Genomic DNA, 26,813 nt, shown 5'->3' on the forward strand with positions numbered 1-26,813 from the left:
GAATGTGCTTTACAAATAAATGTATCCTTATTATTATTATTATTATCATTATTATTATTATTATAAATAGTATTATTCTTTAGTATTATACTGACTATTATTTGTTTATCTTTTAATCTTTTTTATTATTATTATTTCTTGATTATTATTATTTTTTATTATTTATAAGTATTACACTTTTTACTATTTTTTTTAATGGTTTTTTTATTATTTGTATTATTATTGTTATAATTATTATTATTTATTGGTACTATACTGACTATTATTATTTTCTTTATTTTATTATTATTATTCTTGTTTATTTTATTTTTTTATTAGTATTATTATTATTAATATTCTATTTAAGGTCACATACGAATCAAATTGAGCAATAAATACGTTCAAGAATGAATTACAATCATAACAAATAATTATTGTAAAGCTAAATTTACACATAAACATACTTTATCACACATTTAATCTCAGTATTTCCGGATTAGATACAGATTTTCCCGTAAATCTGTTTATTGTTCAATAGTGTAATAAACCTCCACAACGCTAGGTGGCAGTGGTGAGCTACTTCTACCATTTCCACCTCCTCGTCAACAGGTGGCGGTAACGCGCGCCATCATAAACAGCAGAAGAAGAAGTTAGGGGCCGTTTGAGGAAGGAAGCGTCTAGCAGTCTTATCCTACGAAGGGCACTTATTAAAAAGCCTAAAACGAAGAACGGAGTAAAAAGAGGATAAAAGATGGACTTTAGGGATCATGCTTACACGAACACCACATATGATCAGCTCAGCCCCTCGGACTTCACCTATAAAAGTGAGTAAATACAACACGTAATGCTTTAATCAGGCAAGCTAACACACACACTGTGATGGCGCCTAGCAAGAGGGCTTAATGAAGGTGCTCAACAATACACGCTGCATTAACAAACACACAAAGTTAACTGATATGCTTTAACTGACTTCCTCTGGGGATATAGTTTATATTTATGGGTTATGTTTACCTTACAGAGCACAAACACATCACGAGATAACAAACATAAAGTGTTAATGTAAGCGGGTGTTATGGTGTGACGTGTGACCCAGTTAACCGGCGACTTATAGCAGGATGAGTCTGTTTGGCGTGCACGGGTTGTTTAAAACGATAAGAGGATAAGCAGCTCTCTTAGAAAGTGCTAATGTGAAGTAAAATGAAAAGATTCACATCATATATTAATTTAAAGGTGTATGTGTTGAAACGTGTCCTGCAAATTGCTCTGTATCCACGTTGTTTGTAACATCTGCTGCACGATATGTCGCCAGATAACAAGGTCACCCGTTAATCCGTAACACCTACCAGACAATCCGCTTTATTTGACTCAAATTTAGCACTTAAACCCAAGTTAAATGGTTAAAAGTATTCAAAACATTCTTTAAAATAAAATAGAAGTTATAACCTAAATGATAATAATACTACTAACCATCATTAAATGTTTATAAAATAAGAGTTTTTGTCTAAAGGAGGTAATTTAATTAATTATGTTCCTCTTTTTCTCCTTTTTCAGTGAGTGCTAAAGAAGTAGACGACTTTGTGAAGCTGAGGATTTCCAATAAATTCCTGTTCTCTGGAAGAAGAAATGCCTCCATGGGAGCCTGGAGGTACGCGAGCAAATTAAAGCTCTTAGAAACATGACTGTGTGATGATAACATGAACTAAAAATTCAGTCTGGCTTTTATGTAGGGGTTTTACAACTTTATTACTTACTTTTTACTGACATACTGATTTAAATGTTGCTTCATTATTTTATTTATTTATTTATTTTAATTTATCTACTCAGTTTTATTGACAATTTTTAGCCTTAATTTTATTTTCAACTCTTATCCTTAACCTTCAAAATTTATTTATTTTAAAAATGTATATTCTTAATATTAATTTGACACTTAAACTAATTTTAATCACACATATTTTATTGTTGTCGGTGTGCATTAGTCTAGATTTTAAAAAACTTTTTTTATTTTTTTTTAATATGTCTTGCCATTATTTTATTTCTGCATCTTTCTTGTGTTCAATCACTGTAAAGCACTTTGGGCTGCATTTGATCTGTATGATATAAAGCTTATGTAAATAAATAAATATAGCTTGATTGATTGATTTATGAGTAAAACAGTCTATTTTTTAACTCTTTAAACTAAGACAGATTTGTTTCTATCATTTTTGTTATGTCTCTAAACTCATAAATCATCACAGTTTGCTTTAGCAGGTTATATAAATTCAATAACTTCCTCATAATGTGTTTTATTATATGTACTATTTTCTACTGTACACATAAGGGCTCCTCTAGTGGCAGTGTTTGGTATTGTTATCTTTGAGAAGCTGATTGCTCAACAAAGACTTTGAATAATAATATAATGTCAAAACAAGTAATGATAAATCAATATATTTGCTTCTGCTCTGATTATTTTTCAGGGCCATCCTCAAACACATGAACCTGCACCACAAGATGACCCACGTTCAAGCATCCAAAAAGTGGGAGAACATGAAAAAGAAATATAAGGTACTTTTTAAAATTTATTTTATCAATTAATTGATTGTTAAGAACTTACCCGAACACATTTTTGTTGATGTTCTGTCACATGGAACAAACATCATGTGGTCTCATATTTGGTTCAACTATCAGGGAGGTGTTTTAAGTTTAAAGCATGTTTGGATGTGAATCAGCTGACTGAAGGTGTTGCTCACAGCAGAGACGCTCAGCTGGGGGCTGTGGCTGAGTGACAGGTCTCCACGAGCGCTTTTTGTCTCTGCCGCTGGACTGATTATGACCCGGTTGCGCTCCCAGCTGACATCTGACCGCGTTCACATGCTTATTTTTCTCAATAAGAACGCAGAAAACTGGACACTGTGAGTCTTAAACATGTTTCTGTTCAGTTGTGAATCAAGAGGTTAACACAGATTTGTGTTCTGCTTTGTTTCCTCAGGAGCTGAAGAGTCCTCCAGAAGGATTCAAAGTGTTCCCTGAAAATTGGCCCAACTTCCAGCTGATGGACGACGCCATGATGGGCCGTCTGGAAGGCAACGCCCCCATCCTCACGGTCAACACATCGGACAGATACAACGGGGATTTCTTACCCACCAAACCCAAGAGGAAGAAGTTATCCATGATGATTAACTCCACTGTGAGCTCTTTAACGAGCGGGCCGGAGATCGAGGTTTCCCTGAACGGAGACGAGGACGGGGAGGTGGAGGAGGCGGAGCCAGAGGAAAGCCAGGAGTTAGACCGCATCATGCAAGAGGTGGACAACGAGAGGGACATGATGGACAGCGAGAGGCTGGTGATGGAGAGGGAGAAGCAGGTGATGGTGAGGGAGAGGATGGTGCTGCAGAGGGAGAGGACGGTGCTGGATCGGGAGATTGCGGCGGTGGACCGAGACCGAGCCTCGCTGGAGAGAGAGAGGGCGACGATAGAGCGGGAGAAGGCGGTGCTAGAGAGGGAGAGGTCGATGGTGGAGAGGGACAGAGACGAGGTGAGAAGGGACAGGATGTGTCTGGAGAGGGAGAAAGCGAGACTGGAGAGACTTTTTGCGACCAAAGAAAGGACGGTGACGGAGGAGGTGACGGAGGACAGGAGTAAAACGAAGGACTCAGATGACACGGAGAGGAGGGAGAGGTTCCTGGACTTGTTTGAAAAACTCATTGAAAATTTTTGATTGTAGAAGTTTCTGTTTATGTTATCGTTTATCACATAAATCCACACTGAAGAAACCGTTTCTGACTTCGCTGCATCTCAGAGATAAACAAGGATGAAGTTGATCTACGTGTGTTAGCTGGACTTTTCTGGCAATGCAGTCTATTTAGTGTTTATGCACATGAATCACAAGATACCTGCTCCAAAGTTTCTTACCTGGATTGAACAGAGAGGTCCAAAGTACTCTGCACATCCGTGTAATAAAGCTGTGTTTAGAACCCTGATTTAAAAACACACACACACAAGATATCCAGCACCAAATGTGATCAAATGAAGCGCTCATTATTTATTATTGGTGCAACACAGCATGACTGAAGTTCATCATCTAAAGTTCCAGGGATCTTTTCGCCCCCAGAACTACTTTTCCCTGAACTAAAAGGTTCCTGTGCCCCCCATTGTTGTCTGTGTAGATTTTGCAAATCAGGCCAGTGACGTATGGAGGAGAAACAAAAAAGTAAATGCACTACACCACCAGACCAGTAGAGGGCAGTAAAACAAAGACAAATGCCATTCATCACAGATGACACCATAGAAGCAGACGGACAGGCAGGTATCATTATGAGCAACACAACAATTAGCCTGTTAGCAGGAAGAGACTCAGCTGGTCTGTTTTAGATGGTGCTATATTTCATCACAGATGGATTCACTGAATCAACACGTGAGAGGAGATAAGCAAAAAAAAGGTAGAACAAATAAAAACTAATGAAAGAAAGAGAAATTAAGTGAATCACAGATGGAAAAAACAATGACTGAATGCTTTTTGGAAAAATTTGAAACAAAAAAATTCCCAAAAATTAAAAAAAAAATTGACAAAAAAATTGGCGAAATTTTTTTTTTTGACAAAAAAAATTGAATTTTTTGAAAAAAAAAAATTTTTTTTTAAATGTTTTTGAAAAAAAAAAAGAATTTGAAAAATAAAGTTTGACAAAATTTTTGAATTTTTTTTTTTGAAAAAATAAAATTTGACCAAAAAAAAATTCACAAAAAAGTTGACCCGGAGCCTGTCGAAAAAATAAATTTTCCTCAAATTTGAAATTGTGCTCCAAAAACAGACTAAACTTGAAAAAAAGTGAAAATTTTGCGCCTGTGTATGAAAACATGGAAAACTGTTAACTGGAGACTCTCAGCCGGATGCATCCCTCATAAACGTCTTTAGACGATCATTAAATATCTGATGAGGATATTTTGAAATCTTAATAAAAACTAAACTAGTTTGCATTCCCAGGAACTCCCTCTGTGTTTCAACAGCTGTGTAAACTCCACAAACACTGACACGTTCAGCTGAAGGTCTCCAGTTTACAGGGTCACTTTTAAAACCGGAACACCGGGAGGAGAGACACATTCACGGTGGGATGAGAGAAGACTACTGTTACAAGCTGCTAAATCAAGAGAATCACAGCTTCTTCTTTTGAAAAGTACACACACATACAAAAAAGATAGAACAATGACTGAATGGTTTTTGGAAAATTTTGAAACAAACAAATTGTCAAAAAAAAATGTTTTGAAAAAAAAAACTTTTGACAAAGAAATGTTTTGACAAAAAAAATTGAAATTTTTGAAATTAAAAAAAAAAATTTGCAAAAAATTTTTTGGAAAAAAAAAAGAATTTGAAAAATAAAGTTAGACAAAGAATTTGAATTTTTTTTTTTTTCTGAAAAAATAAAATTTGACCAAAAAAATTTGACAAAAAAGTTGACCCGGTCCCTGTCGAAAAAATACATTTTCCTCAAATTTGAAATTTTGCTCCAAAAGCAGAAAAAACTCAGCTTCTTCTTTTGAAAAGTACACACACATACAAAAAAGATAGAACAAATACAAACTAATGAAAGAAAGAGAAATCAAGTGAATCACAGATGTGTGTTATTGTGGACGGCGGGTGGAATGAAAACACTGCAGGTTAATCTACCAATCAGACACGCTCAGCATTGCAGACCCTGCCCCCTGAAAGTCCTTTGAAAAGTACTACCCCTCTAAAGCAGGGGCTTTTTAGGGGGGAGATTATCTACTGAACTAAATTTAGACCCTGGGTCCACCGGTTGAAAAACGCCTTAAAAGAGGTGGAAAGAATGATGAAGAAATGCAGGGTATGGTAGATTATGGCGCCATCTTCTGGTTGAAACACAGTAAAGCACCTCTCTGGTCTGAAGCACTGTAACTCCAGATAAACTACACGTTCCTTCAGTTAATGAAAACAAAGATCCACTCCTTGTTCAGAGAGGTCTTCAAAACAACTTTATTCACTTGTGGTTATTCCATACAGAGCACACAATAGCAAGCTGTTAGCATTAATCTTTACCCCCACCCACAAAAATCAGCAACCCCCCCTCCCAAGTCCTCGCTCCACCAGCTCCTCCACACATCAAAGTCTTATTCAGCCCACCGTGTACCTTCAAAACATCACTTTGTGAAATCTACCAAATATTGCAGTTCATGTAAAAAATATCTTTCCTTCAGAATCTATATTTTTTATATTACAGTACAGACTTTACAACAAGTGAATGTGTTTAAATGCGTCTTTATTGCATTAGATACTTAATCCGCCTCCAGCTTCAATAAGTTTATGCTAGTATACATTTCCAAACAAAGTTAGATTTGTCATTAATATTATTATTTTTACAAAAGAAAAACATTTTCAAACATTTTTACTGGATGTTCTTTATTTTCCAGTCGTGAACAGACAGACGGAAACGTACACGTGAGAGGTTTTAATAAACGTCGTCTCCGAATGCCTCGTGTTGATCCCTCTTTATCAGGCTGTCTGGCTCTTTAGAAAGTTCTAGTGTATACGTGTGTGTGAGTGTGTGTTTGAATGTGTGTGTGTGTGTGAGTCTTAACAGGTGAGGGAACTAGTTATCAATGGTTGTTTACCCATATTGTAGGTGTGTCACAGATTTACTGATCCGTCTGAATCAGCAGCACACGTGACAGTTTGATCAACAAAGTCGTGATTAACTGACACTTTGAGAAGCCATGAATTATGTGTGTGTGTGTGTGTGTGTTCTGTGTGTGTTCTGTGTGTGTGTGTTTAAATATGTACAAATTGTGTGTGGTATGTGTCTGTGTGGTTAGATGAGAGCCCCGATGGGTATGCGGGGCAGGCAGACGTACGCCTGCGGGGTCCTGCTGAGGTTGATGGGGTTGCCGTCCAGACGGATGTCCTCCAGTGCGTTTCTGATGTAGTTGAAATCTTTCAGGTTGCAGAACGTGTCCTCGTGCATCATTTGAATGTTGTTACGCTGCAATGAAACACAGAGAGCATGACAGACAAATCTCATGATCCAAGTGGCAGAGCAGAGAGGGAGAGTGAGGCATTCATCAGTGAGGGATTCAGCTGGGTCAGCAGGGATTCAGCTTATACACGTTATCTAACTCATCAGGTTTGTTTTAGTTTGTCTGATGTCGCTCTGTTATTTCCCCACATCATGCAGCTCTAGTTTTAATGACTGAATATCTGGTCTGTGACTTTTTATGTACAAAAACTGGAATTAATCCAAGAGAGACGATAAAGAAAATGTGTCTTTATTTATTTACATTTGGTTTTAAGAGCTGTTCAGTTAAGAGAGCCTGTAGTTTCTCTGCAAAGCAACAGCATGAAGGGATATTATAGAGCACAGTCTCAGATCTAGTCCACACGTAAATGGGTATTTTTAAAGGTTTTCCTCAGTTTAAAAAGAAAGTCCTGTCCGTATAACAACCAAGCATGCCAGATACGGCCCTGGTGGTGAGGCTTTCAGCAGTGTGACTGCCCCCTGGTGGCCGGCTGCAGTACAGGTCAAAAAATCTGTCTCTCCTTATTCATTTGAATGGGGGAGCAGTCAAACTTTAAAAAATAAATACACGTCGTACGAATGTTTCTCACATCCGTATGCTGTGGTGATATGTAGTTAGTATTTGACTGTTTTGTGTTCAAGGCTTCTTTTTTTTAAAAAAGTTTCTTTTTCGTTAGTTATTAGAATTTAAAGGTGACATATCACGCTTTTTTCATCAATATATATTGGTCTAAGAGGTCCCCAAAACATGTCTTTAAAGTTTATGCTCAAAAAAACACTTTGAAATCAGATTTTGGTCTGAAAAGTCCTCTTCTTCATTCCTCATCAGAACACTCTGTTTTCCCTCTGACCACGCCCCCTCCGGAAGTGGATGTGCCTCGGCTCTCCAGCACGTTGATCTAATGTTTACATGTTGGCTGAATATACACGGCTGCTCAGAGATCACGTTACTTCAACCCTCTGAATCTGATCCTGACGGAGAGGCGCCTGCAGCAGGACCTTTATGAACGATTGGTCATAGATTTAGTGTTTCTTGTTGTTTTATTTATCAGTATGTAGACGTGTGTCTTGGTGCACAGCTACGAACATATAGCTATGTGGCTATGCTAACTATCCATGATAAATAAAAATCATCCACTAGATCTTCAAATCTGCAGACGTGGGGAGTAAAACCGACCTTTGTGTTTATTAAGACAGCCTACAACTAGCATGCCTCCCTCCTAAGCTCCTTGTTAGCACACATTTGTGCAGGTAATGAAAAACGGAGGGGGGATTCAGTATTATTTTATACAGTCTATGGGCTGAACAAGCTCCGAGCTCTGACTCCGTGACAGACCGGATATTGTTGTTACGTAACAAAAACACTGAAGTCTGAAACGGCTCGTTTCACACACATTTACAGAAAGGTGGAGAAATCAAAACAGGGGCAGAATGGATTTTTTTCATTCTCGGGGGGTTTGTAGACATGCCAGGGAAACATATTTCAGGTAAAAAACCATTAAAAAGTCCATTTTGCATGATATGTCACCTTTAAAAAACGGGGTTTTACTTCCTGTTTCCTTTGATTCACAGCCGCCGTAGAGTGAAACTTCAAAGGAAACACAGCGTCTTGTGACGTCACGCTGTAGGGCGGAGCTTATTACAAAGGCTTCACAGGCTCTGGCTGCACAATGGCGGCGCCCAGGAGAGGGATTTTTTGGCTTCAGAACTGTACAACGGGAAGAGGTGGAGCAACGCTGTCCATTTTTATTTACAGTCTATGATAACAACCGTAGACTGTATAAAATATGGACGTAGTATCCGTGACGTCACCCATCTGTTCCTGAGAGCTGTTTTGAAGCAAATCGACGGCAGCAGCCATATTGGTAATGCGGAACTCAACTAGGCAGAGTGTGACGTAGCGTGAGCCTCTTAGCCAATGGCTGTGTGTTCCCGTCCGGGAGTCACGTCAGTCATGTCCTTATTTGGGCAAAACTCATAATCTTAATATCTTCTTAACCGCCACGTTAGAAAAAAATTCACCCCCCGTACAGTGTGTGCCATTAGAGAGATTAGCGTTGTAGGACCAAGCCGTTTTTTGAACCAGGCTGTAAACATGTTTATTAATGCTGCAAAGATCGTCTTTTTCCCATTCATATCTATGTGGTTTCCGGTGTTTCTGCAGCCAGCCTCAAGCGGATTTTCGATGTATTGCAGTTTATAGCACTTCCGCATTGGCTTCATCATTTGAGACCGGAGTTTGCCGCTTGATAACAACGCAGAAATGTCTTAAAACACTCACACTTTTTTATTTTTTTTAAGTTAGATTATTTTGGGCTTTTTGCCCCTTTATTATAGTGGGGAGGACAGTGGATGGTGCTGGAGACAGGGAGAGAGTGGGGCGCAATTTAGCCATCAGGTGAAATCCGCGCCCAACACACGCACTCTAAAACTTTTGCACCAGATATATTCACAGCGACACACTGACAAAGAGCGTCTGGTTGTCCCTGTAATCATGCATTAAACCAAGCATGAGAAAACGTACTCAGGTGGCCTGCCAACTTTGCACACATGCAATACATATAAGCAACTACTGCTATGCAAAAATTGAGCTAACGACGTCAGCGTCTCTCAAAACGTTTGCTTTTGCTCTCCACACGAACACACTGTGTTTTTCAAACATTCATGGACAAAGTATTTGAAAATCTCAGTTTTCAGTGACCTAGCACACTACTTGTGTAGTCCATCCTAAAGCCTCAGCAGTGAACCCTTAAACTTTAACACCGTCAGGAGTGCAGTGTTAGTGAGGGCTTGATATAAAAATGTGGAATGAGACACACTGCCTGGAAACAAGATGTGCCATTGCATCATAAAAAAATGCCAATTTCTTGTATGACTTACAGAGCAGTATTTTTATATTCAAGCAGTCTAACAAAAGCCAAAAGGTGATTAATGTTGGTCCTTCAGTATACAATGTATTTGCACTAACGACATAAAGGCCTTGCAGTCACACAGTCCTCCACTCAGGTGTCTTTAATCACTTCCTGATCAGGCTGCTGATGTCATATCAAAATTATCCCCTCCCCCATTGCAGCAGGTAGTTTCTATCAGGTTCCCATCCATGCTTATAAAAACGCACTTCCCTGTGTTGGACACTAGAGGCGTCATCTGTATATTTACAGTTTGCTTTTGTTGCCAAAATGTACACGCTTATATTTTTGATGCAAACAGACGCTCCACCTGCTTCAGTTTGACGAAGTAAATAAAAGCACCCGAGACCAGTTTCAGCACAGATCTACAAGGAGTAACTTCACTGTTGAAGACAAGAGGACGTACTTGTAGGTGTAGAGATCGCAGGCTGTCTGGTAGAGGCACGGGGATGTAGTCAATGTTGTTGTCTGTTAGGTACAGGTACAGCAGGCTGGTCATATCCTGCAAACAATGTGGAGAAAAGTATTAAACCAGGCCTGTAGATGTCACTATTACAAGAAAATACAAACACAACATGTATATCAGCTTTTGTAAGAGTGACAGTTACTGAAAAACTGCTGGGTTTACGCACTTTGAACGCCTCTTTGTGGATCCCCTTGGTGCTAACGTCGTTTTGGCTGGCATCGATGAGGGTCATGGTCTCTGGGAGAGTAGGCAGCTGTGAGATATGATTCTCCCGGATCACCAGCTCCTCCAGCTCAGGCAGGCCCATAAACGCCCGGTCATCCACGCTCTTTATCTCGTTGGCGGTGAGGTCGATCTTCTTCAGCTTGTCTGCAGAAAGAGAAACAATCAGCTCTGTCAGAACGGACATCTGCGCCAGCTCCAACATTCATATGTTTCACACACTCAGGATTACGTACTCATGGAGGCGAAGTCGGACTTGTTGATCTTGGTGATTCTGTTGTAGCGGGCGTAGAAGTGAGTGGTGTCTTTGGGGAGAGGTGGCACACTATCCAGCTTCAAGTCGTCACAGTAGACCGAACCACCAAGGCACGTGCACAGCAAGCAAGTGGGCATACCTGAGGTCGCGGATAGAAAAGGAGAGGTGGAAGAAGAAGAAGAAGAAGGGAGGGAGGGAATGGTGTGTTAAATGGACTTAAGAGAGAGGTGGTTATCAGCAGAATCAACTCTAAGAACCTCAGGAGGTCACAGATTGTGGAAAAGGCAATCAAACAAGGATTCAAGGTGAGATTTATAAGCGTGGGAACAAGGTGACTCTGCAAACTCATGATTTATCTGTCCTGAGGATGTCTCTGTTCCATTCAGATTAGACGGATTTCCTGCCAAAAAGTAGTTGCCTTTATAACAAGTGTTGGTTGAGCCAGTTTGCATGAAATGCATGAATGTGCGCACGGTAAGATATGGCCTATGTCTCATTTTGAGCAAGGAACAGACAGTTGTAGCTCGGGAACCGTCTCCTAACTGATCTCTTTGTAACCTTTGGGATAACTGGGTCTGCCCCCCTTGAAAAACAAAGATGGCTGACACTGATGTGACACAATCTGAATCTACTATTTGGTCGTTATTTAACTAACTAACCAGGAGTTCATGTGACGAACATTTAGGAAGTGTTTGCTAAATCCTGCCATGCAAAGTCTGTGACTGGATGTTGAAGCTAGCTACCAGTTCTACGTCCATGAACAAGACCGCGTTCTTGGGTTTAACCCTTCCCAAAAGCCCTTTTTTTGTCTGCCCTAATTGTTAGCATCTCTTGTAAATCTAAAGTGCACCTGAAGGTTCCAAACTTTAGCAAACATCAGGCCTTTCTATCATGATTTTTTGAAGTTCAGTTCCCGTGTCGTCGGATACTGACCTTTCCTGTCAATCACAGGCTCATCGGGCTCGTCAGGCTCACCGGGCTCTGGCATCCCAGAGCTCCCTGACCCTGCTACACCACCAGCACCCTCCTGAGGGGTTTCTGGTGTGGTCGGGAGCAGCCCCTCCTCTTGTTAGAGACAAGATTAGGTGTTAAAGAAACAGGTTAGATCGGCACAGACATGGAACAGGAAGTCTGGCAAACAGCAGTCCACTGTTTGCCTCTGTGGTAAGTCACATACAGTGCATTAGAAGTGTTAAACAGGTGTGGAAGCAATTAATGATGAACAGAAGGTGATCTGCTGAGTGGTCACAAACAAAATGCTTTTGAGGGAAATGGTTCTGGTCCTGGAAGGTTAAGTTCTGAGGGATAAGGCTAGGCTAACACAGTTCCGCAAGTAGTTCCTGAAGTCTTGCTCGGGTGATTCTGAGTGTATTCTCTACAGACAAGGTGCCAGTGCTTGGGCCAGCTCCCGAAATCAATCTTGCAAAGTTCCATTCATGTTCCTGCCAGCTCCAGTCCTGCAAATGATTCATACACTATCCAAACTTGTGTTTACAAGACTGTTTCTTATTGAGACACATTTAGTTTCTTCCAGAGGTTCAACTACAAACAACAGACTCAAAAAAGGTACCAAATAGTCTGAAGTCTTAATGTGGGAAAGGCCTTCTGGACTGGGAGTCTTGTCGGAGTACTTCAAGCGGTTACATGCAAGGTTAACATCTATGTATCTTTTTCTCATGGTCCAAACAAACAGTAACCCAGGGATGTGGACTAGCTGTGGAGAATCACCATCTCCGAATGAGAAGGCAGCAATGTGAAGGCAGAGAAGAGACGATGCCCAAGTAGACAGCTGGAAAATTTAGGCCACACTAAAAACTGATATCTCTCTCCGTTCTCAGCAAAAATATCATCCCTACCAGATGGGTTATGAATATTTACTCTGTCCACACAACAACGTAGAAACAGTTGAAAACACCTGCATAAGCACGCCAGGCCAGTAGGTGGTGAGGACATGTATTCAGTCTTTCACATCAAACACTGTAGAGGAACGTTGTGCGCATGGCGTCTTCTTGAGTGAGTGGTAGTTGTAAACAGTGAGCTGTGTACCAGAACCAAGCTCCGGACCTTCGGAGACCGGGCCTTCTGTGCTGCTGTACCATGTCTGTGGAAGTCCCTGCCCAGCCACCTCAGGACCCCACAGACCATGGATGCTTTTAAAAAACACTGAAAGACCTTCTTCTTTAAAGAGGCTTTTTAATTCATTTAAGTACTCTTTTTAATTTTTAGAGTTTACTGTGTGCCTGTAGCACTTTGAGATTTCTTTGAATGGAAAGTGCGTTATAAATAAAATGTATTATTATTATTATCATTATTATTAATAAAAACTATACAGTGTGATATATTTATACGTCCTTGCTTCACTGTGTAAGTATGACTGATAGCAAGGTTTCTTTCTAAGCATGCAATTAAACCGAACAGTACCTAGCAGACATAAACAAAGTGGTAGCCGCCATCTTTGCACATGGGCAATACATAAACAACCACTGCCATGCGCAGGTACGTCAGCAATTCCCAAAACTTTAGTTTCTACTGTCCACAGGACAAAACAGTTTTCAAAGATCTCTACTTTTTTGAAAGCACATGTAGATGTAAGACCAGAATGCAGAGAAAAAACTGAAGTGTCAAAACTATCCACGTACATGTGGACAGGGATGGATAAACAAAGACTCACTGGGTTCCTGACCCAGCATCAGCACTGGCACCTTGCTCAAAGTCTTCACCTTTTTTGTTTTACTCTAAGGAGATCGAGGCATCCACTTTCCTTTTTTCCCCTGCCCATGATCTGTCACGCACAGCTCCCAATTAAATACTGACCTTTAACGTCAGGGATCAGCGTTACCTCAGGCTCATCTCCAGAACCAGAGGCACCAGAAGTCCCAGAAGCCCCTGAGTCTCCAGAGAAATCACCAGAGGCCCCTGAGGTTCCTGAAGCTCCCGAGAACTCCCCGGAAGCACCGGATGCCTCGCTGGGTACAGTGCCGGGAATGAGGGGCAGCTCCTCCTCTTGTTAGAGCCAAGGGTCGGGGTTAGGAGGCGCGAGGTTACGATGGATGAGGGGGTGGGATGGACAACCAATCAACCCATTAATCAATCAATCACACTCACATTTCAAAGATACATGAGGTTAGACAAACACAGAACAATGAATGAAGCAGAAAGTCGACATTTAACAACGTTAAATGGAATTTAAGACACGTAATCAACATGAATCACAGAGTTTAGCAGGTTATTCGTACAGGAATCAAGAACAAGAGTTGCCATAAGTACTGACCTCCGGATATAAATGTTATCCCTGAGTCCCCGGACTCACCAGACCCGGAAACCCCAGAGCTTCCAGAAGTCCCTGAGATCGAGAGATCTCCGGAGAACCCAGAACCAGACTGGTCCCCAGACCCTCCAGAGCCCAGGGGGAGTTCAATGGGAACCCCTCCAGAGGCCGCCCCTGACCCTGAGGCATCCCCAGATATCAAGAGATCCCCGCCTACCAAGAATTCCCCAGATCCCCCTGAGCTAATAAGCTCCTCTGAGGCTCCTGAGATCAGCACAATGTCACCAGAACCCTCAGAGTTGCCAGAGACCAGTGAGTCTCCTGAACCTCCCGACCCAGAGACCCCAGAAGCTCCCGAGGTCCCGGACCCTACAGAGCCCCCGAAATCACCGGAGACATGAAGGATGTCAATAGGCGTCAGACGCAGCTCCACCTCTTGTTAGAGACAAGATTAGGTATTAATAAACAGACAGTGACACAGACGTGGATCATTGATCAGGGTGGAGCTCACAGTGATGATCAGGGTGACAGATGAACACAGAATGATTGTAAAGGACACATTTAACCATAAACAGCAAGTTAAATGGATGACATGCACGTGGAGAAGATGACAATGAGGAGTTCAGCGAGTACGTTAGTAAATCTGAAATGCCACAGACCCAAGGACGAGCAAACGCCCTCTCTGAACACCGAGTGAACTTCAGATACGTGTGATTTCTATGGGAGTGAAGATCAAGTGCTTTCTCAGACCTTTCTGTGTGTCAGGGCCCATGAGGACCCCGGACCCTCCTGAACCCTGAGGGACCAGCTGGGTTATTAAGGGCATCTCTTCCTCCTGTTCCTCCTCCTCCTCCTCCTCCTCTTCTTCGGGCTGTTCTTCTTCTTCCATTGAGGCCGGTTGTACTTCGTAGCTTTGGTCGGGTGGGGCCAGTGTTCCAATCTCTATCTGAGGGAAAGACAGCAGCAGTGAGTCAAAGATCCGGCTTTTGGGAAAACAACTTCTTTGACATCTTGAGTACTTTTTGCTTTTATTTTGATAGGACAGCTTGAGAGAGAGACAGGAAATGTGGAGAAAGAAATGGCAGTGACATGCACCAAATCATGCCGGGGTCAGGAGTCGATCCTACCAGCAATGCAACAAGGACTCTCTGGCCTCTGTACATGGGGCGCCTGCTCCACCAACTGAGCTAAACTGGCACCCCCAAACATGTTCTGTCTCCTCTAATCGATGTGACAGTGTTAATTGGAACCGGTGAACGTCCTGCAGATTAATTCTCCAAAAACTTGTGTCAGATTAACCCAAATCTTGCTGTAGATTAAAACAAAGAACAAAAAACAAATCTGAAGTAGAACAAGAACTAGGATGCCAAGAGCTAATGTGAGCAGGCTAGGACTTCTTACCAGCTGCCAGTACCCTTTCCTGTCCTCCTACATTACCCATAGTGCACTATGTGACGCTTGCATCCTTTCTTGGGGTCAACATGATGCTCACTTGTAACCAAAAGTAAATAGAGTTACGGTAACTCATACAGCCTAATGGAAAATTTGTGGAGGAGCATAGGGATGCAGAGGATCTTTGTTTGTGTGACACACTGAAGTATTTTTTAAAATCAGCATGCATTTAGAAAGTAATACCAATGGTTTGCCTATACTGGCTGCACGATGCACATGCCAACAAGTGAATAAAGGCAGCAACAGCACTTATCTTACTCCACTTAAAGCTGTGGTTCTCAACCTTTTCAAGTCACAACCCCCAATAGTAATATCAGAGGTGTTCATTGCTTTACACTCTGAGTAGCTGCAGCACAGCTTGTTTGCAAGCCAGAGCCATCACCTGCAGCTCCATGAAAACAAATACTCTCTCTGGTAAATAAAGCATTCACCAGTCAAAAATATGTAAATACAAAGTATTTTTTAAATCCACAACCATCTGGTAACCTCAAGAAGCAAGCCCCGGACCCCAAGGCTGAGAATCACTGACTTAGATCACAACATCAGCATCTACAGGTTTCCACCACAAGATGGCAGCAACACGTTAGGACTAAAGAGACAGATTTTAAAGAGCAGTAGTTGAATGCATAGAGGACACTTTCTAGATTCATATGCCAATAATGTCCCAAAGTGAAATCACCTCTCTTTATCACTTCACTCTTTATGTGGATTCAGACAGGAGGAATCAATTTGAATATAATCTTAATCTCTAATGTTAAATTATGTTTTTTTTTTCAAGCTATTCTTCAATCAAAAGAAGCTTGAAATTTGGGAATCCAGCTGAGCTCAGTTAAAGGTACATTTAGATAAACTCAAGGGCCAAAACTTGAAAGCGCAAAACCATGCACATGTCTCTTATTTCAACATATCCTACCCACTTATAAACAGAGTGATTTAGCTGCTCTCTGATGCTTTAGTGTTTGATTTAACCTGCAGTTCACCGTTCCACCAGACGAGGGCAGTGAACCCCCACACACCCGCACAGGTAATACCTGACTCTCTCTGTCACGCCCAACCCAGCACACTAAACCCTGCAAGATGGGAATGGTCCTTGTGGAACCAAGACACACATGGTAGCTGCACAGATCCACATTTCAGTCTTTTTTAGCTGCTTTTAACCAAACTGATCAGATATCAGTCAGCACACAGAGAACAAAACTGAAGGTGAATCAGTCCAATCAATCAAGCCAAACTATGTGCAACCTTTAGGTGATAGCTAACAAGAAATATATCTTAACTAAAGTCATGCAGAGGCAGTGAATCCAGCAGTGAAGAGGCACCCAGCACTGAAAGTCACATTTTAAAGCCTGGCAGAGACACAGCTTGAGATACAACAAGGTAGGCCATTGAAAAGTCTTGCACAGAGTTAGCTCACTGCAGCTCTCCCCTTCATTTCCCCTTTCCCCTAAGCAAACATATACACCCGGGGGAGAGAAGAGGTGAAAGGCTGGCAACCAGGAATACTGAAAAAAAAGAAGCCTCTGGAGACGGCATGGGAACACAGAATGCACAGGGAGAGACGGGGAGCGTTAGCATCAAGCTGGATGTTATGTTGCAGCTGTAGTGTGTAGCATATATATCAGTGGATGCATTCAGCAAGGAGCAGGGAGTTTAAGGTATAGAGGACTCAAGGTTCTATAACAGATGCTTGCTTTTAAAAACATTGCACTGGTTAACTCAGTGCATCCAAACAAATGTAGCATTAGGACGGCAAAAATGAGCATTATCAAGTTACTTGTAATGCTTAGTCATAATTTGAGAATCTAAAGCCAAGAGTGAAATCCAACAGAATGCACTTTGTTTAGTTTTGAGGAGAAGCATAACATTTAAGGTACATGCAAACTCCCTTAGAGAGTTAGTCTGTTGTGTAAACATGACTTATGATCCACTCTCGCCTTGCCCCGTGGCCGGTTTTTGATTTGAGTTTGAGTTTTTTTAAAGTTGACAAAGTCAAATGGCCACTACATGACTTGTTTAGCTATTTAAAAGTGCTCCATAGAGACCTAACCTTGTGGCAATGGCACGCCTTTAGGACAACATAAATAGGGCTAGCTGTTTCTCTCTGTAAAGCTAAGCTAACAACCTACTTATATAGCTTCATATAAAGGTTGTATCAGTTGAAAACAGACCTCTCTCCTCAAACACAAAACTATTTCTTTACATCTGAAGATTCTACAAAGGAGACGGGTGCAACCAGGGTGTTGCTAGCTAAAAGAGCTAAATGTTTAAGAACAGAATTTAATGTTTATGCCGGCGTGTGAATGCTTCCCTGCTCTTTGAGTTAGTCTCCTGTGTAAATATGAATTGTTTAGTTACTTAAAATTGCACCATAGAGGCCAAACCTTGTGGCGACAGCAGTACTGCATGCACGGCTTGCTGTTTCCTGTTTCCCTTTGTAAGGCTAAGCTAACAACCTACTTTTGTAGCTTCATATAAAGGTTGTATCAGTTTCCTCATGTCATGAAAACAAACCTTTCACTACAAACACCAAACTATTTCTTTAAATCTGAAGATTCCACAAAGGAGACGGTTGCAAACATTGCTAGCTAAAAGAGCTAAATGTTTAAGAACAGAATTTAATGTTTACACCAGTGTGTGAATGCTTCCCTGCTCTTTGAGTTAGTCTCCTGTGTAAATATGAATTTTTTAGTTACTTAAAATAGCACCATAGAGGCCAAACCTTGTGGCGACAGCAGTACTGCATGCACGGCTAGCTGTTTCCTGTTTCCCTTTGTAAGGCTAAGCTAACAACCTACTTTTGTAGCTTCATATAAAGGTTGTATCAGTTTCCTCATGTCATGAAAGCAAACCTTTCACTACAAACACCAAACTATTTCTTTAAATCTGAAGATTCCACAAAGGAGACGGTTGCAAACAGGGTGTTGCTAGCTAAAAGAGCTAAATATCTAAGAACAGAATTTAATGTTTATGCTGGCGTGTGAATGCATCACTGCTCTTTGAGTTAGTCTCCTGTGTAAATGTGAATTTTTTAGTTACTTAAAATTGCACCATAGAGGCCAAACCTTGTGGCGACAGCAGTACTGCATGCACGGCTAACTGTTTCCTGTTTCCTTTTGTAAGGCTAAGCTAACAACCTACTTTTGTAGCTTCATATAAAGGTTGTATCAGTTTCCTCATGTCATAAAGACAAACCTTTCACTACAAACACCAAACTATTTCTTTAAATCTGAAGATTCTACAAAGGAGACGGTTGCAACAAGGGTGTTTCTAGCTAAAAGAGCTTAATGTCTATGAATGGAATTTTAATGTTTATGCCGACGTGTGAATGCATCACTGCTCCTCTTTGAGGCCTAAAGAGATAAACCATGTGCATATTTATGTGAATCAGATATTTATGGGACACTGGAGCTCACATCTTGACACTTCGGCCATGCCGGGTAACGTTCAACCAATACATCTTCGTTGACTAAGCTAATGCTGTGACATCGGGTGATAGTGCTCATGGGAAATGTAGTCTTCATCCTAGAGAAACCCAAACAATTTTGTCCAAAGGTGTCAGCAGATTCAACACAACATAAAAACTCCTTACTGTGCCTTTAACTTTAACAATTCAATACAAACAGACACCACTGTGATGCTAGTTGTTGGATTAAGCTTCTCTGTAAGAGTTCAAAACCTTTAACAGAGTCTCAACAGCTGGATAACATCTGTAAATACTTTTTAATACTTCATACAAAAAGAGTTAAAATGCAAATCTCAATCTGCAGTTATTTAAAGCAACCAGCCGTCATTAAAGATGTTATTCCATTCAAAATGACAGGAGACTGATCGTTCAGCCGCTCTGAGGATACTAAATGAATCTCTGATTAAAGCAGACTTTCTGATGCAACACACTGTCTTCTATTTTCTTGAATAACTCGACTTCACTCAAAAGAAACAAGCCCCGAGGAGAACGAGGAGAAACATAAACAGATGGATGTGGAAAGTGAAGAGTCAGCATTTTTTTTTCGAGGCCTGTACTTCATCACCGCTTCATTTCTCTCCTGACATCTGATGTGTGTGTGTGTGTGTGAGTAGAACCCATTTAATCCAAAGCAACCGGTCTGCCTGACACCTCTGAATGTGCCGTCAACGGAACAAAATGCTGTGTCTCGACTCAGAACGTGTTAATGAGGCGAGGCTTTGTGTTTTTATAAGGATGAGGAAGATTGGAGGGGCTCTTATTGTGCTGTTTCTCCTCTTCTTATGCAATGTGCTGCGTCACATCCAGGCATGTTAACAGAGAGACTTCATCAAAGCCTTTCCCCTGCAACACATTACAATCTTCCCACACTGAGCAATGCCATGTGTTATGCATGTGTTGTACTCCAGTCGTTTCAAACTCCAGCAGAAAGCTGTGGTGTTACTTTTCACCATGACAGAATTAATTTACTTTCTTCCACTACATCTCGTCTGATCTGCAGAACCTGCAGCTGATTCTGAGAGCAGCGGTGCGAGTTCAGTCCACATCAGGTTTGAGTTCAGTCGCTGGCTCAGAGAGGCCGGCTGTAAACCCGATGTGGACTCCTCGCCTCGTGCCATCTTGACATTGCTCGGCCCAATTTCCGAGTAACAAAGCGGTATAAACAGGAACATGAAATGTGGCTAAAGCTCGCAATCCCAGCATGCCCAGTGGGCTTGCCACATCACACTCAACTCGAGCGGATCCAAAGGGAACTTCTGGGATCCATCATCCGGTTTTAAAACCTTTCCTGCCTCTGTTCTCCTATCATCTTTAAAATCTGAGAGAATATGGGTCAAAAATAAAAGCACAAGGTCTCACACTGCAGATAATTCAACACTTGCCAAGATTTAAATTCTTAGATTGAGACATGTTAAATGAATGACCTTGTTTTTAGAGTTCTTTACTTGTTTTTAATCTTTGTGTGGTTGAATCTTAATTGATTATGAACATGTCTTTTTTGTCCCAATTAGTCAGGGAGTCTTAAAGGCACTATGAGGAGTTTTTAAGTGGTTGAGAAACAGACTGAAACTGATACTGATGCCTCTTTAGGACCCTCAAAAGCAAACAAGACCATTCACAACAACACTGATAGCTTCTCTGTTGTCATTTTTAATGCCTGACACCGCTATGAGGGGGAAGATGTCAGATCAGATGATTGACATCTTGCTTTTGAAACACCCTGTTATGTCTATTTTCATGGCAAATAATCACACCATGTGATACATTTGTATGTCAAACACAACAGGATGAGATTATTGTCTGGAGATACTAATTTTGCATGTACATGATAAGAGATAAGAGGTATCATGTTGTCCACAAGGGGGCGCCAGAATCGATACAAACCAAAAGTTCCTCACAGCAGCTTTAAATTGAGTGAAAGACTGTTAAAATAAGCTAAAACTTGCTTTAAGATTGAGTAACAACTTCAAGTTGCTTGATTTAAGAATAACCATAGACTGTATAAAATATGGACGTAGTGTCTGTGTCGTCACCCATCTGTTCCTGAGCGCTGTCTTGAAGCCAATCAATGGAGGCAGCCATATTGGAAATGCAGAACTCAACCAGGCAGAGTGTGACGTAAAGGGGAGGAGTTTGAGCCTCTTAGCCAACAGCTATGCGTTCCCGACCGGGAGTCAAGTAAGTCATGTCCTTATTTGGGCAAAAACTCGTAATCTTAATATCTTCTGGACCGGCATGTTAGAAAAAATTCACACAAGTTTGTTTTCAAGTAGCTTGAGCTAAAAAACAGTCTACTTAATTGGTAAATGGTAAATGGACTTGTACTTATATAGCGCTTTTCTAGTCTGTCTGACCACTCAAAGCACTTTTACACTACTTGTCACATTCACCCATTCACACCCATTCACTCACTGATGGTAGAGGCTGCTATGTAGTGAAGGACCATCAGTGTTAGCTAATCTCATTCGTTCACATTCACACACCTCTGAAGAACAGAGGGAGCAATTCAGGGTTCAGTGTCTTGCTCAAGGACACTTCGGCATGTGACTGCGGGAGCTTATTTCGACCCCTTTTTAACACTTTTAAGTGCGTGCTTATTTCTTGATTTAACACTCCTGTTATGTTCGTTTCTCTGGAACAGCAATAATGTTCCAGGGTCAATTTGACCCGGGGCATATTCAATTATCCAAAAGTGTCAGAACCCTGAAAAATCCTCAAAACATTTCTTCAAATCTACTTTTTTAACTCCATTACTAACCATTTAAATCAATATTTAGTCCATTGGTGTTCTTTAACTCTCACAGATCATGGTTCAACGAGGATAATGAGGATATCCTCCTCCTCACCCACAAAGCCCTCCACCACCAGGCCCCTTCCTACCTCACTGACGTCCTCCACCATCACACTCCTTCCCATAACCTGCGTTCCTCACACGCCAACCTCCTGTCCCCACCTCACAGAACCAAGCACCAAACCTGGGGGGACAGAGCCTTCTCAGTAGCCGCCCCCACCCTCTGGAACTCACTCCCCTCCCATATACAAAACTGCTCTGACCCGCCAGCTTTCAAATCTCTTTTAAAAACTCACCTTTTTAAGTTAGCTTTTCATTTGTGATTGTACTGTTGTGTTGTTTTGTTTGATCTGTGTTATTTGTTTTTTTTGCTTGTATTGGTTTTAACAATTGTACAGTGTCTTTGAGTTTTTGAAAAGCGCTATATAAATAAAATGTGTTATTATTATTATTATTATAACTCACTCATTTTACATTAAAATGTATGTTAAAACTTTTTTTAATGTACATTGGAAAGCCCTAAATATAAATGCAATAGTTTTACATGACTTAGATTTGTGTTTATTTTATTTTTCTATTTTGGAAAAACATTTTTTTACGAAGTGATGTTGATAAATGAACACGACACCTCTTCTGTCACATGCTGCCCAGATTTTTATGCTACATTTAGCTGGTTTGGAAGGCAAATATTGCCTAAAATAGACTTTAAAAAGGGTCAATTCGACCCACAACATAACAGAAGGGTTATGATTTCTTATCAAGTAAAATTAACTCACTGCATGGACAGATCATTTCACTAGTTTTAAGAAATTTTAACCTTGAATTGAGTTTTTTTTTTATTTAAGCTACCCTTTTATGCATTGCAGCAGGTGCTTTGTTTGGTTGCACACATTTCCTGTGACAAGTAAGAGCAAGTTACACTGAGAGTTATACCATCAATGCTTCAGGATTATTCCCTCCAGTGTGGAAAATGATAGCTGTTAAAAGTTACTCTTTTATCAGCTTTTCCAATACATTTCTGCATAAATATTGCTCGATTACACGCATAAAAGCTGCTCCAGATGCAGAAGACTTCAGCCTGGTGAGATTCTTCTTCGTGGAGCGCATGTGGAAGCATGCCGAGGTATAAAAGTTTGAATATTTTGGCTCTCACCGGTACATAGAGCTGTTTGTGTACTTTCCAAATGGCTGCAGTTTGTATCAGTGGGAAGCCTGTCTGCTCAGTGAACCTGCTGACCTCAGCTCAAAACCAGTCAGTATCACCAATATTACACCATCGCCGCTCTGCAGCCAAGAAAGCTGCACATTTTAAAAAAGAGGATTATGTAACTCTTCTGTCTCCACAAGTTTTCAAAGGAGAGAAATCAAAAGCATGGGAACTGGATTTACTGATACAGTTTCTTACCGGAGGATCTTCGGTCAGCCCTTCTTCGTAGTCGTAGTTCTCCTGGTTCTCTAAGAGATCTATTTCCACATCATAGTTGGCGCTGTCGTATGAGTCCGTGTCAGCTTGTCTGGAGAATCTGGGGCCGGCCACCACCGCTTTGAGGACAAAGAGTCCAAAGACAAGCCGCGCGAGCATCCTCATAGTCCACCTTGACGTGAGCAGAGAGACGTAAAGTCAAAGAGGGAAGACGGTTCAACAAGGTTAAAGCTCCTGTTAGGAGTTAAACAGACTGAGATTAACACTGATGTGTCTTAAAAAGCAAACAAGACCGTTAACACGTAGAAATGCTGTTTATATGAAGTTAATTTTAATGTCTGGAACCACCTGCTGCTTTGTCCACAGGGGGCGCCAAAATCAACACAGAGCCAAAGTTACTCACAGGAGCTTTAACGATTGAAAATGCAGCACAGAACATTGCATGAACATTTAAGCCTCTAGAGATATGGACAGAATAGTTAACATGCATATTTAATATCAAACACAAAGGTCTTAGCTGCAATGAAAATCTGCTTGAAAATCTGCCAACCTAGCTTCATAAAACTGATACCCAAGGCAGTAATTATGGCAAATTACATATTGCCTAACAACAACAACAGCACCAATGACAATCAAACTTAGTATCAAAACTTATTTCCTAATGGTATCATTGTTAGCAGTTTGAATACAAATGCAAAGTTAGCTTAGATGCCTCTGTTTGCTCTTTATAATGAGATTACAGTGATAAATGATGGCTGTGTGGCGTTAGCTAGCAGTGCTATATTGTCACAAAGCTTCACTTCCCAAACTGTCCTCACACAACAACCAAATACAGAGCGATGCGTACGAACACCTGCAAACAAAACTAAACAACTGCCACTGATATCCACTGCAATCATATGAAATCACATGTTGTCCAACTTTGCAAGAGATTATGCTAACATGAGTTACATGACAGTGAAGTAGCTGCAAAGTGATTTCTCGTATGACATAACCACACCTAACTTTAACCCAAGAGACTTTAGTTCAACCAGCTACAAGGAGGATACGACATCAGAGCGTCTGAAAACACATCTTTGACTTTTAATATTGTTGATTTGTTGATTTGAAGGAGAGAAAGGAGGACAGAGATGATCAATTTGACGGCAGTACTACAAAGTCATTTCAAGCAGTAGTTGAGATCTGGTCTGTTTGACGACGTAATTTCAACGTGTATTACTTTTTTTTATATACATATATTTTTTACTTTCTCACGCCCTGAGACTGTGAAGCTCCAAACACGAAGGAAGACAGACTCCTGGATGCCGACACAGTGGACTGATTCCTGGCGGGAGTGTGACAGTGGTGAGTCATTTAGCTTTTTATGTCTCACGTTGTGAGATCCAGTCAAGCTCTGGTCTTTAGTATATTTTGCAGGTGAGTGGGATGCCTTGCAGTACACCATTTTAGCCTTAATAAACGAGATGCAACTTCAAAATCTTGTGATTTCCTGGTCAAATCTTGTCTATACATGGACATTAAATCAGCGGCATTAAACCTTTTTTTTAAATGTTTTTTTCAATGGAAAATGCTCACAAGATGTTAAAGGCCTGAGATATACCTGCTGTGTTGCATTACATTCGTGTGCAAATCCAGCCGTGTCATAAGTGAAGTGTAAATACACATGACTATGCACTACTGCTGTCATTGGAGGATGCATCCAGAGGGCACACCATTGAGCTCAAGCTGTATGCACCTATTGGATGTGTGGGATGTACACAGCAGACATGGCGACTCTCAAGATCAAGGCGCAAGTGGCCGACAACGTAGGAGGTACGTAAGGCCACTAAATCAAGCCAAACAGAAAGAGTACATATAGGCTTGTCTTCAAAGCTTTGTGTTTTCCTCTCTGCCTCGACACTGCCCCTGCTGGTTATATAAATACTGCACCTTGCGTCCATATCACATTGATTCCTGAAGACGTGCACAGCTGATGCACCAAACCCACACTGGGGATGCATGGCCGCCATCATGCTTTCGTGTACGCGTAGTTGACAGTATATGCATGTATGCCTGCAGCCTAATTTGGAACCACTTGTGCCCTGTGACCGTCAAAAGACTAAACTGACCTTTTTGAAATACAAATGTTAAGACAAACTTGTGTCAGTGAAGTTATCTATCAGTTCCACGTTGGCACACTTCAGTAAGCGTGTCATGATATAGGCTGCACATGTCGTCCTGAGTACAGAACAGAAACAGGTCTTGACTTTGGGTTCGAAATGTTGAGGTCAGTATATTAATTACTGAGGTGCAGACAGCTCCAGGGATCCAGATACCAGGGCCTCTTTTTCGCCTTCTTAAAGCCAGAGTGTCACTGCTTCAGGGAGCAGCCATCTTGGCTCTTGTCGGTGCTCGCCTGTGCCGTGCCAGAGGTCAGAAGTCAGAAGTCAGAGTTGATCTGATAAGGAAGTATGGGAAGTTCTTTCTTTTTTAAAAATCAATCTGCGGGGTTTAGAAATTCTTAGAAATCTACTTAAAGCAGGATTTGTGTGGGACAGTTTGAGCTGAAGTTTGGACCAAAAAGGCAAGAATGAAGTGAAACTCTCAGTGATGAGCTTGAAATGAGTCCTTCTCTACCTGAATGTGAAATTAGCTTGCATCATGTTCATTGAGTGCAAGCCTTCTGACCCACATAGTGCTTTTTATAATCTGTCTGATATCCTCGGAGGAACAGATCAAGCTCAACAAGGTTGAAAAAGTTCATATGGGCGAGTCTCTCTGAAGGGAAGTGCTGATACGATTAGCATATGTTAATCACTGCTTAATTAGCCGGCACAACAGACAGTCGGCTGAAGAATCAATCATCCGTCTGAGGGGAATTTTCAAGCACAAGCGTGAGCAGGTGTAGCTGCACCTCAGCAGGCCTGAGATGGATGATGTCAAGCCTGAGCAAAAGGCAGACGACTGTGAAGAGAGTCCTCCAGGCCGGGGCAGAGAAACGGAGAGCGAGGGGAGGGAAGAGGAGAAGAAAAAGAGCGAGACGGGAAGAGACGTGGACAAGATGTTGGCCCCCAGGGTTAGACGGAGAGAGTGAGTGGGAGAGAGAGAGAGAGAGAGAGAGAGAGAGAGAGAGAGAGAGAGAGAGAGAGAGAGAGAGAGAGAGAGACAGGTTTCTGAGCTAACTCGACCCCTCGCCCTTTTACAGAGCGCCTTTATGAGGCCCGTCGCTGCCTGTCTCAGCACTCAAACTCTAAATTCCTCCGAGGTTTGTGGACAGCATGGCAGTGAGTTACGACTGCAAGGAAAAGCTTCATTGAGCGCGCACGTACACAGGTACACATTCACACACACACACACTCGGAAGGACACAACCTCCCACAGATGCACGCTCTGTCTTAACACACCTATCTTTCAGGGAGAGAGAGCTGCCAAACCTCTGCTGCTATTTTTGGGATGAGGACAGATATAAAACAAAAACAAGCCATGAATCAAATCTTTGTTGATATCAGAGGGATGGCGCTTTCGTGCAAATCAGTCCCTTTAACTTTGTGTCCAACATGAATTGAGTCCAACTTACTAAGAAAAGGTGAGCGGACTGATCAAC

At 41.3% G+C, this 26,813-nt stretch overlaps 2 protein-coding genes across 6 annotated transcripts; one reads left to right on the forward strand and one right to left on the reverse strand.

Moving 5' to 3' along the window:
- The first annotated feature begins 610 nt into the window (after positions 1–610).
- si:dkeyp-38g8.5 (uncharacterized protein LOC568385 homolog) lies at positions 611–3,776 on the forward strand. 2 transcript variants are annotated; one of them, XM_034674134.1, is made up of 4 exons: positions 611–803; positions 1,531–1,624; positions 2,433–2,520; positions 2,945–3,776. In XM_034674134.1, the coding sequence occupies exons 1-4, from the start codon at positions 731–733 to the stop codon at positions 3,671–3,673; spliced, it is 984 nt and encodes a 327-aa protein (XP_034530025.1). In that variant the 5' UTR covers positions 611–730; the 3' UTR covers positions 3,674–3,776. The 2 variants fall into 2 exon arrangements, with proteins under 2 accessions (XP_034530025.1, XP_034530026.1); XM_034674135.1 differs by lacking the exon at positions 611–803 and adding an exon at positions 833–887.
- A 2,434-nt stretch (positions 3,777–6,210) lies between these two features.
- epyc (epiphycan) lies at positions 6,211–26,813 on the reverse strand. 4 transcript variants are annotated; one of them, XM_034673053.1, is made up of 10 exons: positions 26,787–26,813; positions 23,213–23,402; positions 14,852–15,047; positions 14,105–14,536; positions 13,648–13,836; positions 11,767–11,898; positions 10,814–10,972; positions 10,522–10,724; positions 10,296–10,391; positions 6,211–6,947 (listed from the first exon to the last, which is right to left on the reverse strand). In XM_034673053.1, exons 2-10 carry the CDS (start codon positions 23,393–23,395, stop codon positions 6,777–6,779), a joined length of 1,761 nt encoding a protein of 586 aa, XP_034528944.1. In that variant the 5' UTR covers positions 23,396–23,402; positions 26,787–26,813; the 3' UTR covers positions 6,211–6,776. The 4 variants fall into 4 exon arrangements, with proteins under 4 accessions (XP_034528944.1, XP_034528943.1, XP_034528946.1 ...); XM_034673052.1 differs by lacking the exon at positions 26,787–26,813 and adding an exon at positions 24,477–24,598; XM_034673055.1 differs by lacking the exons at positions 23,213–23,402; positions 26,787–26,813 and adding an exon at positions 17,909–17,962.

The sequence above is a fragment of the Notolabrus celidotus genome, chromosome 21 (genome assembly GCF_009762535.1).
Source record: "Notolabrus celidotus isolate fNotCel1 chromosome 21, fNotCel1.pri, whole genome shotgun sequence".
Lineage (NCBI taxonomy): Eukaryota > Metazoa > Chordata > Actinopteri > Labriformes > Labridae > Notolabrus > Notolabrus celidotus.

Bases quoted from the DNA above. Each gene is read 5' to 3' on its own strand.
- si:dkeyp-38g8.5 (XM_034674134.1), top strand. From the start codon at position 731: ATGGACTTTAGGGATCATGCTTACACGAACACCACATATGATCAGCTC. The intron at 1,625-2,432 runs GTACGCGAGCAA...ATTATTTTTCAG, and splicing joins GCCTCCATGGGAGCCTGGAG to GGCCATCCTCAAACACATGA. The intron at 2,521-2,944 runs GTACTTTTTAAA...TTGTTTCCTCAG, and splicing joins ACATGAAAAAGAAATATAAG to GAGCTGAAGAGTCCTCCAGA.
- epyc (XM_034673052.1), bottom strand. From the start codon at position 24,583: ATGACTCACCACTGTCACACTCCCGCCAGGAATCAGTCCACTGTGTCG. The intron at 23,403-24,476 runs GTAAAAAATATA...GCTCACGTCAAG, and splicing joins CAGTCTCAGGGCGTGAGAAA to GTGGACTATGAGGATGCTCG. The intron at 6,948-10,295 runs GTACGTCCTCTT...GTTTCATTGCAG, and splicing joins TGCGATCTCTACACCTACAA to CGTAACAACATTCAAATGAT.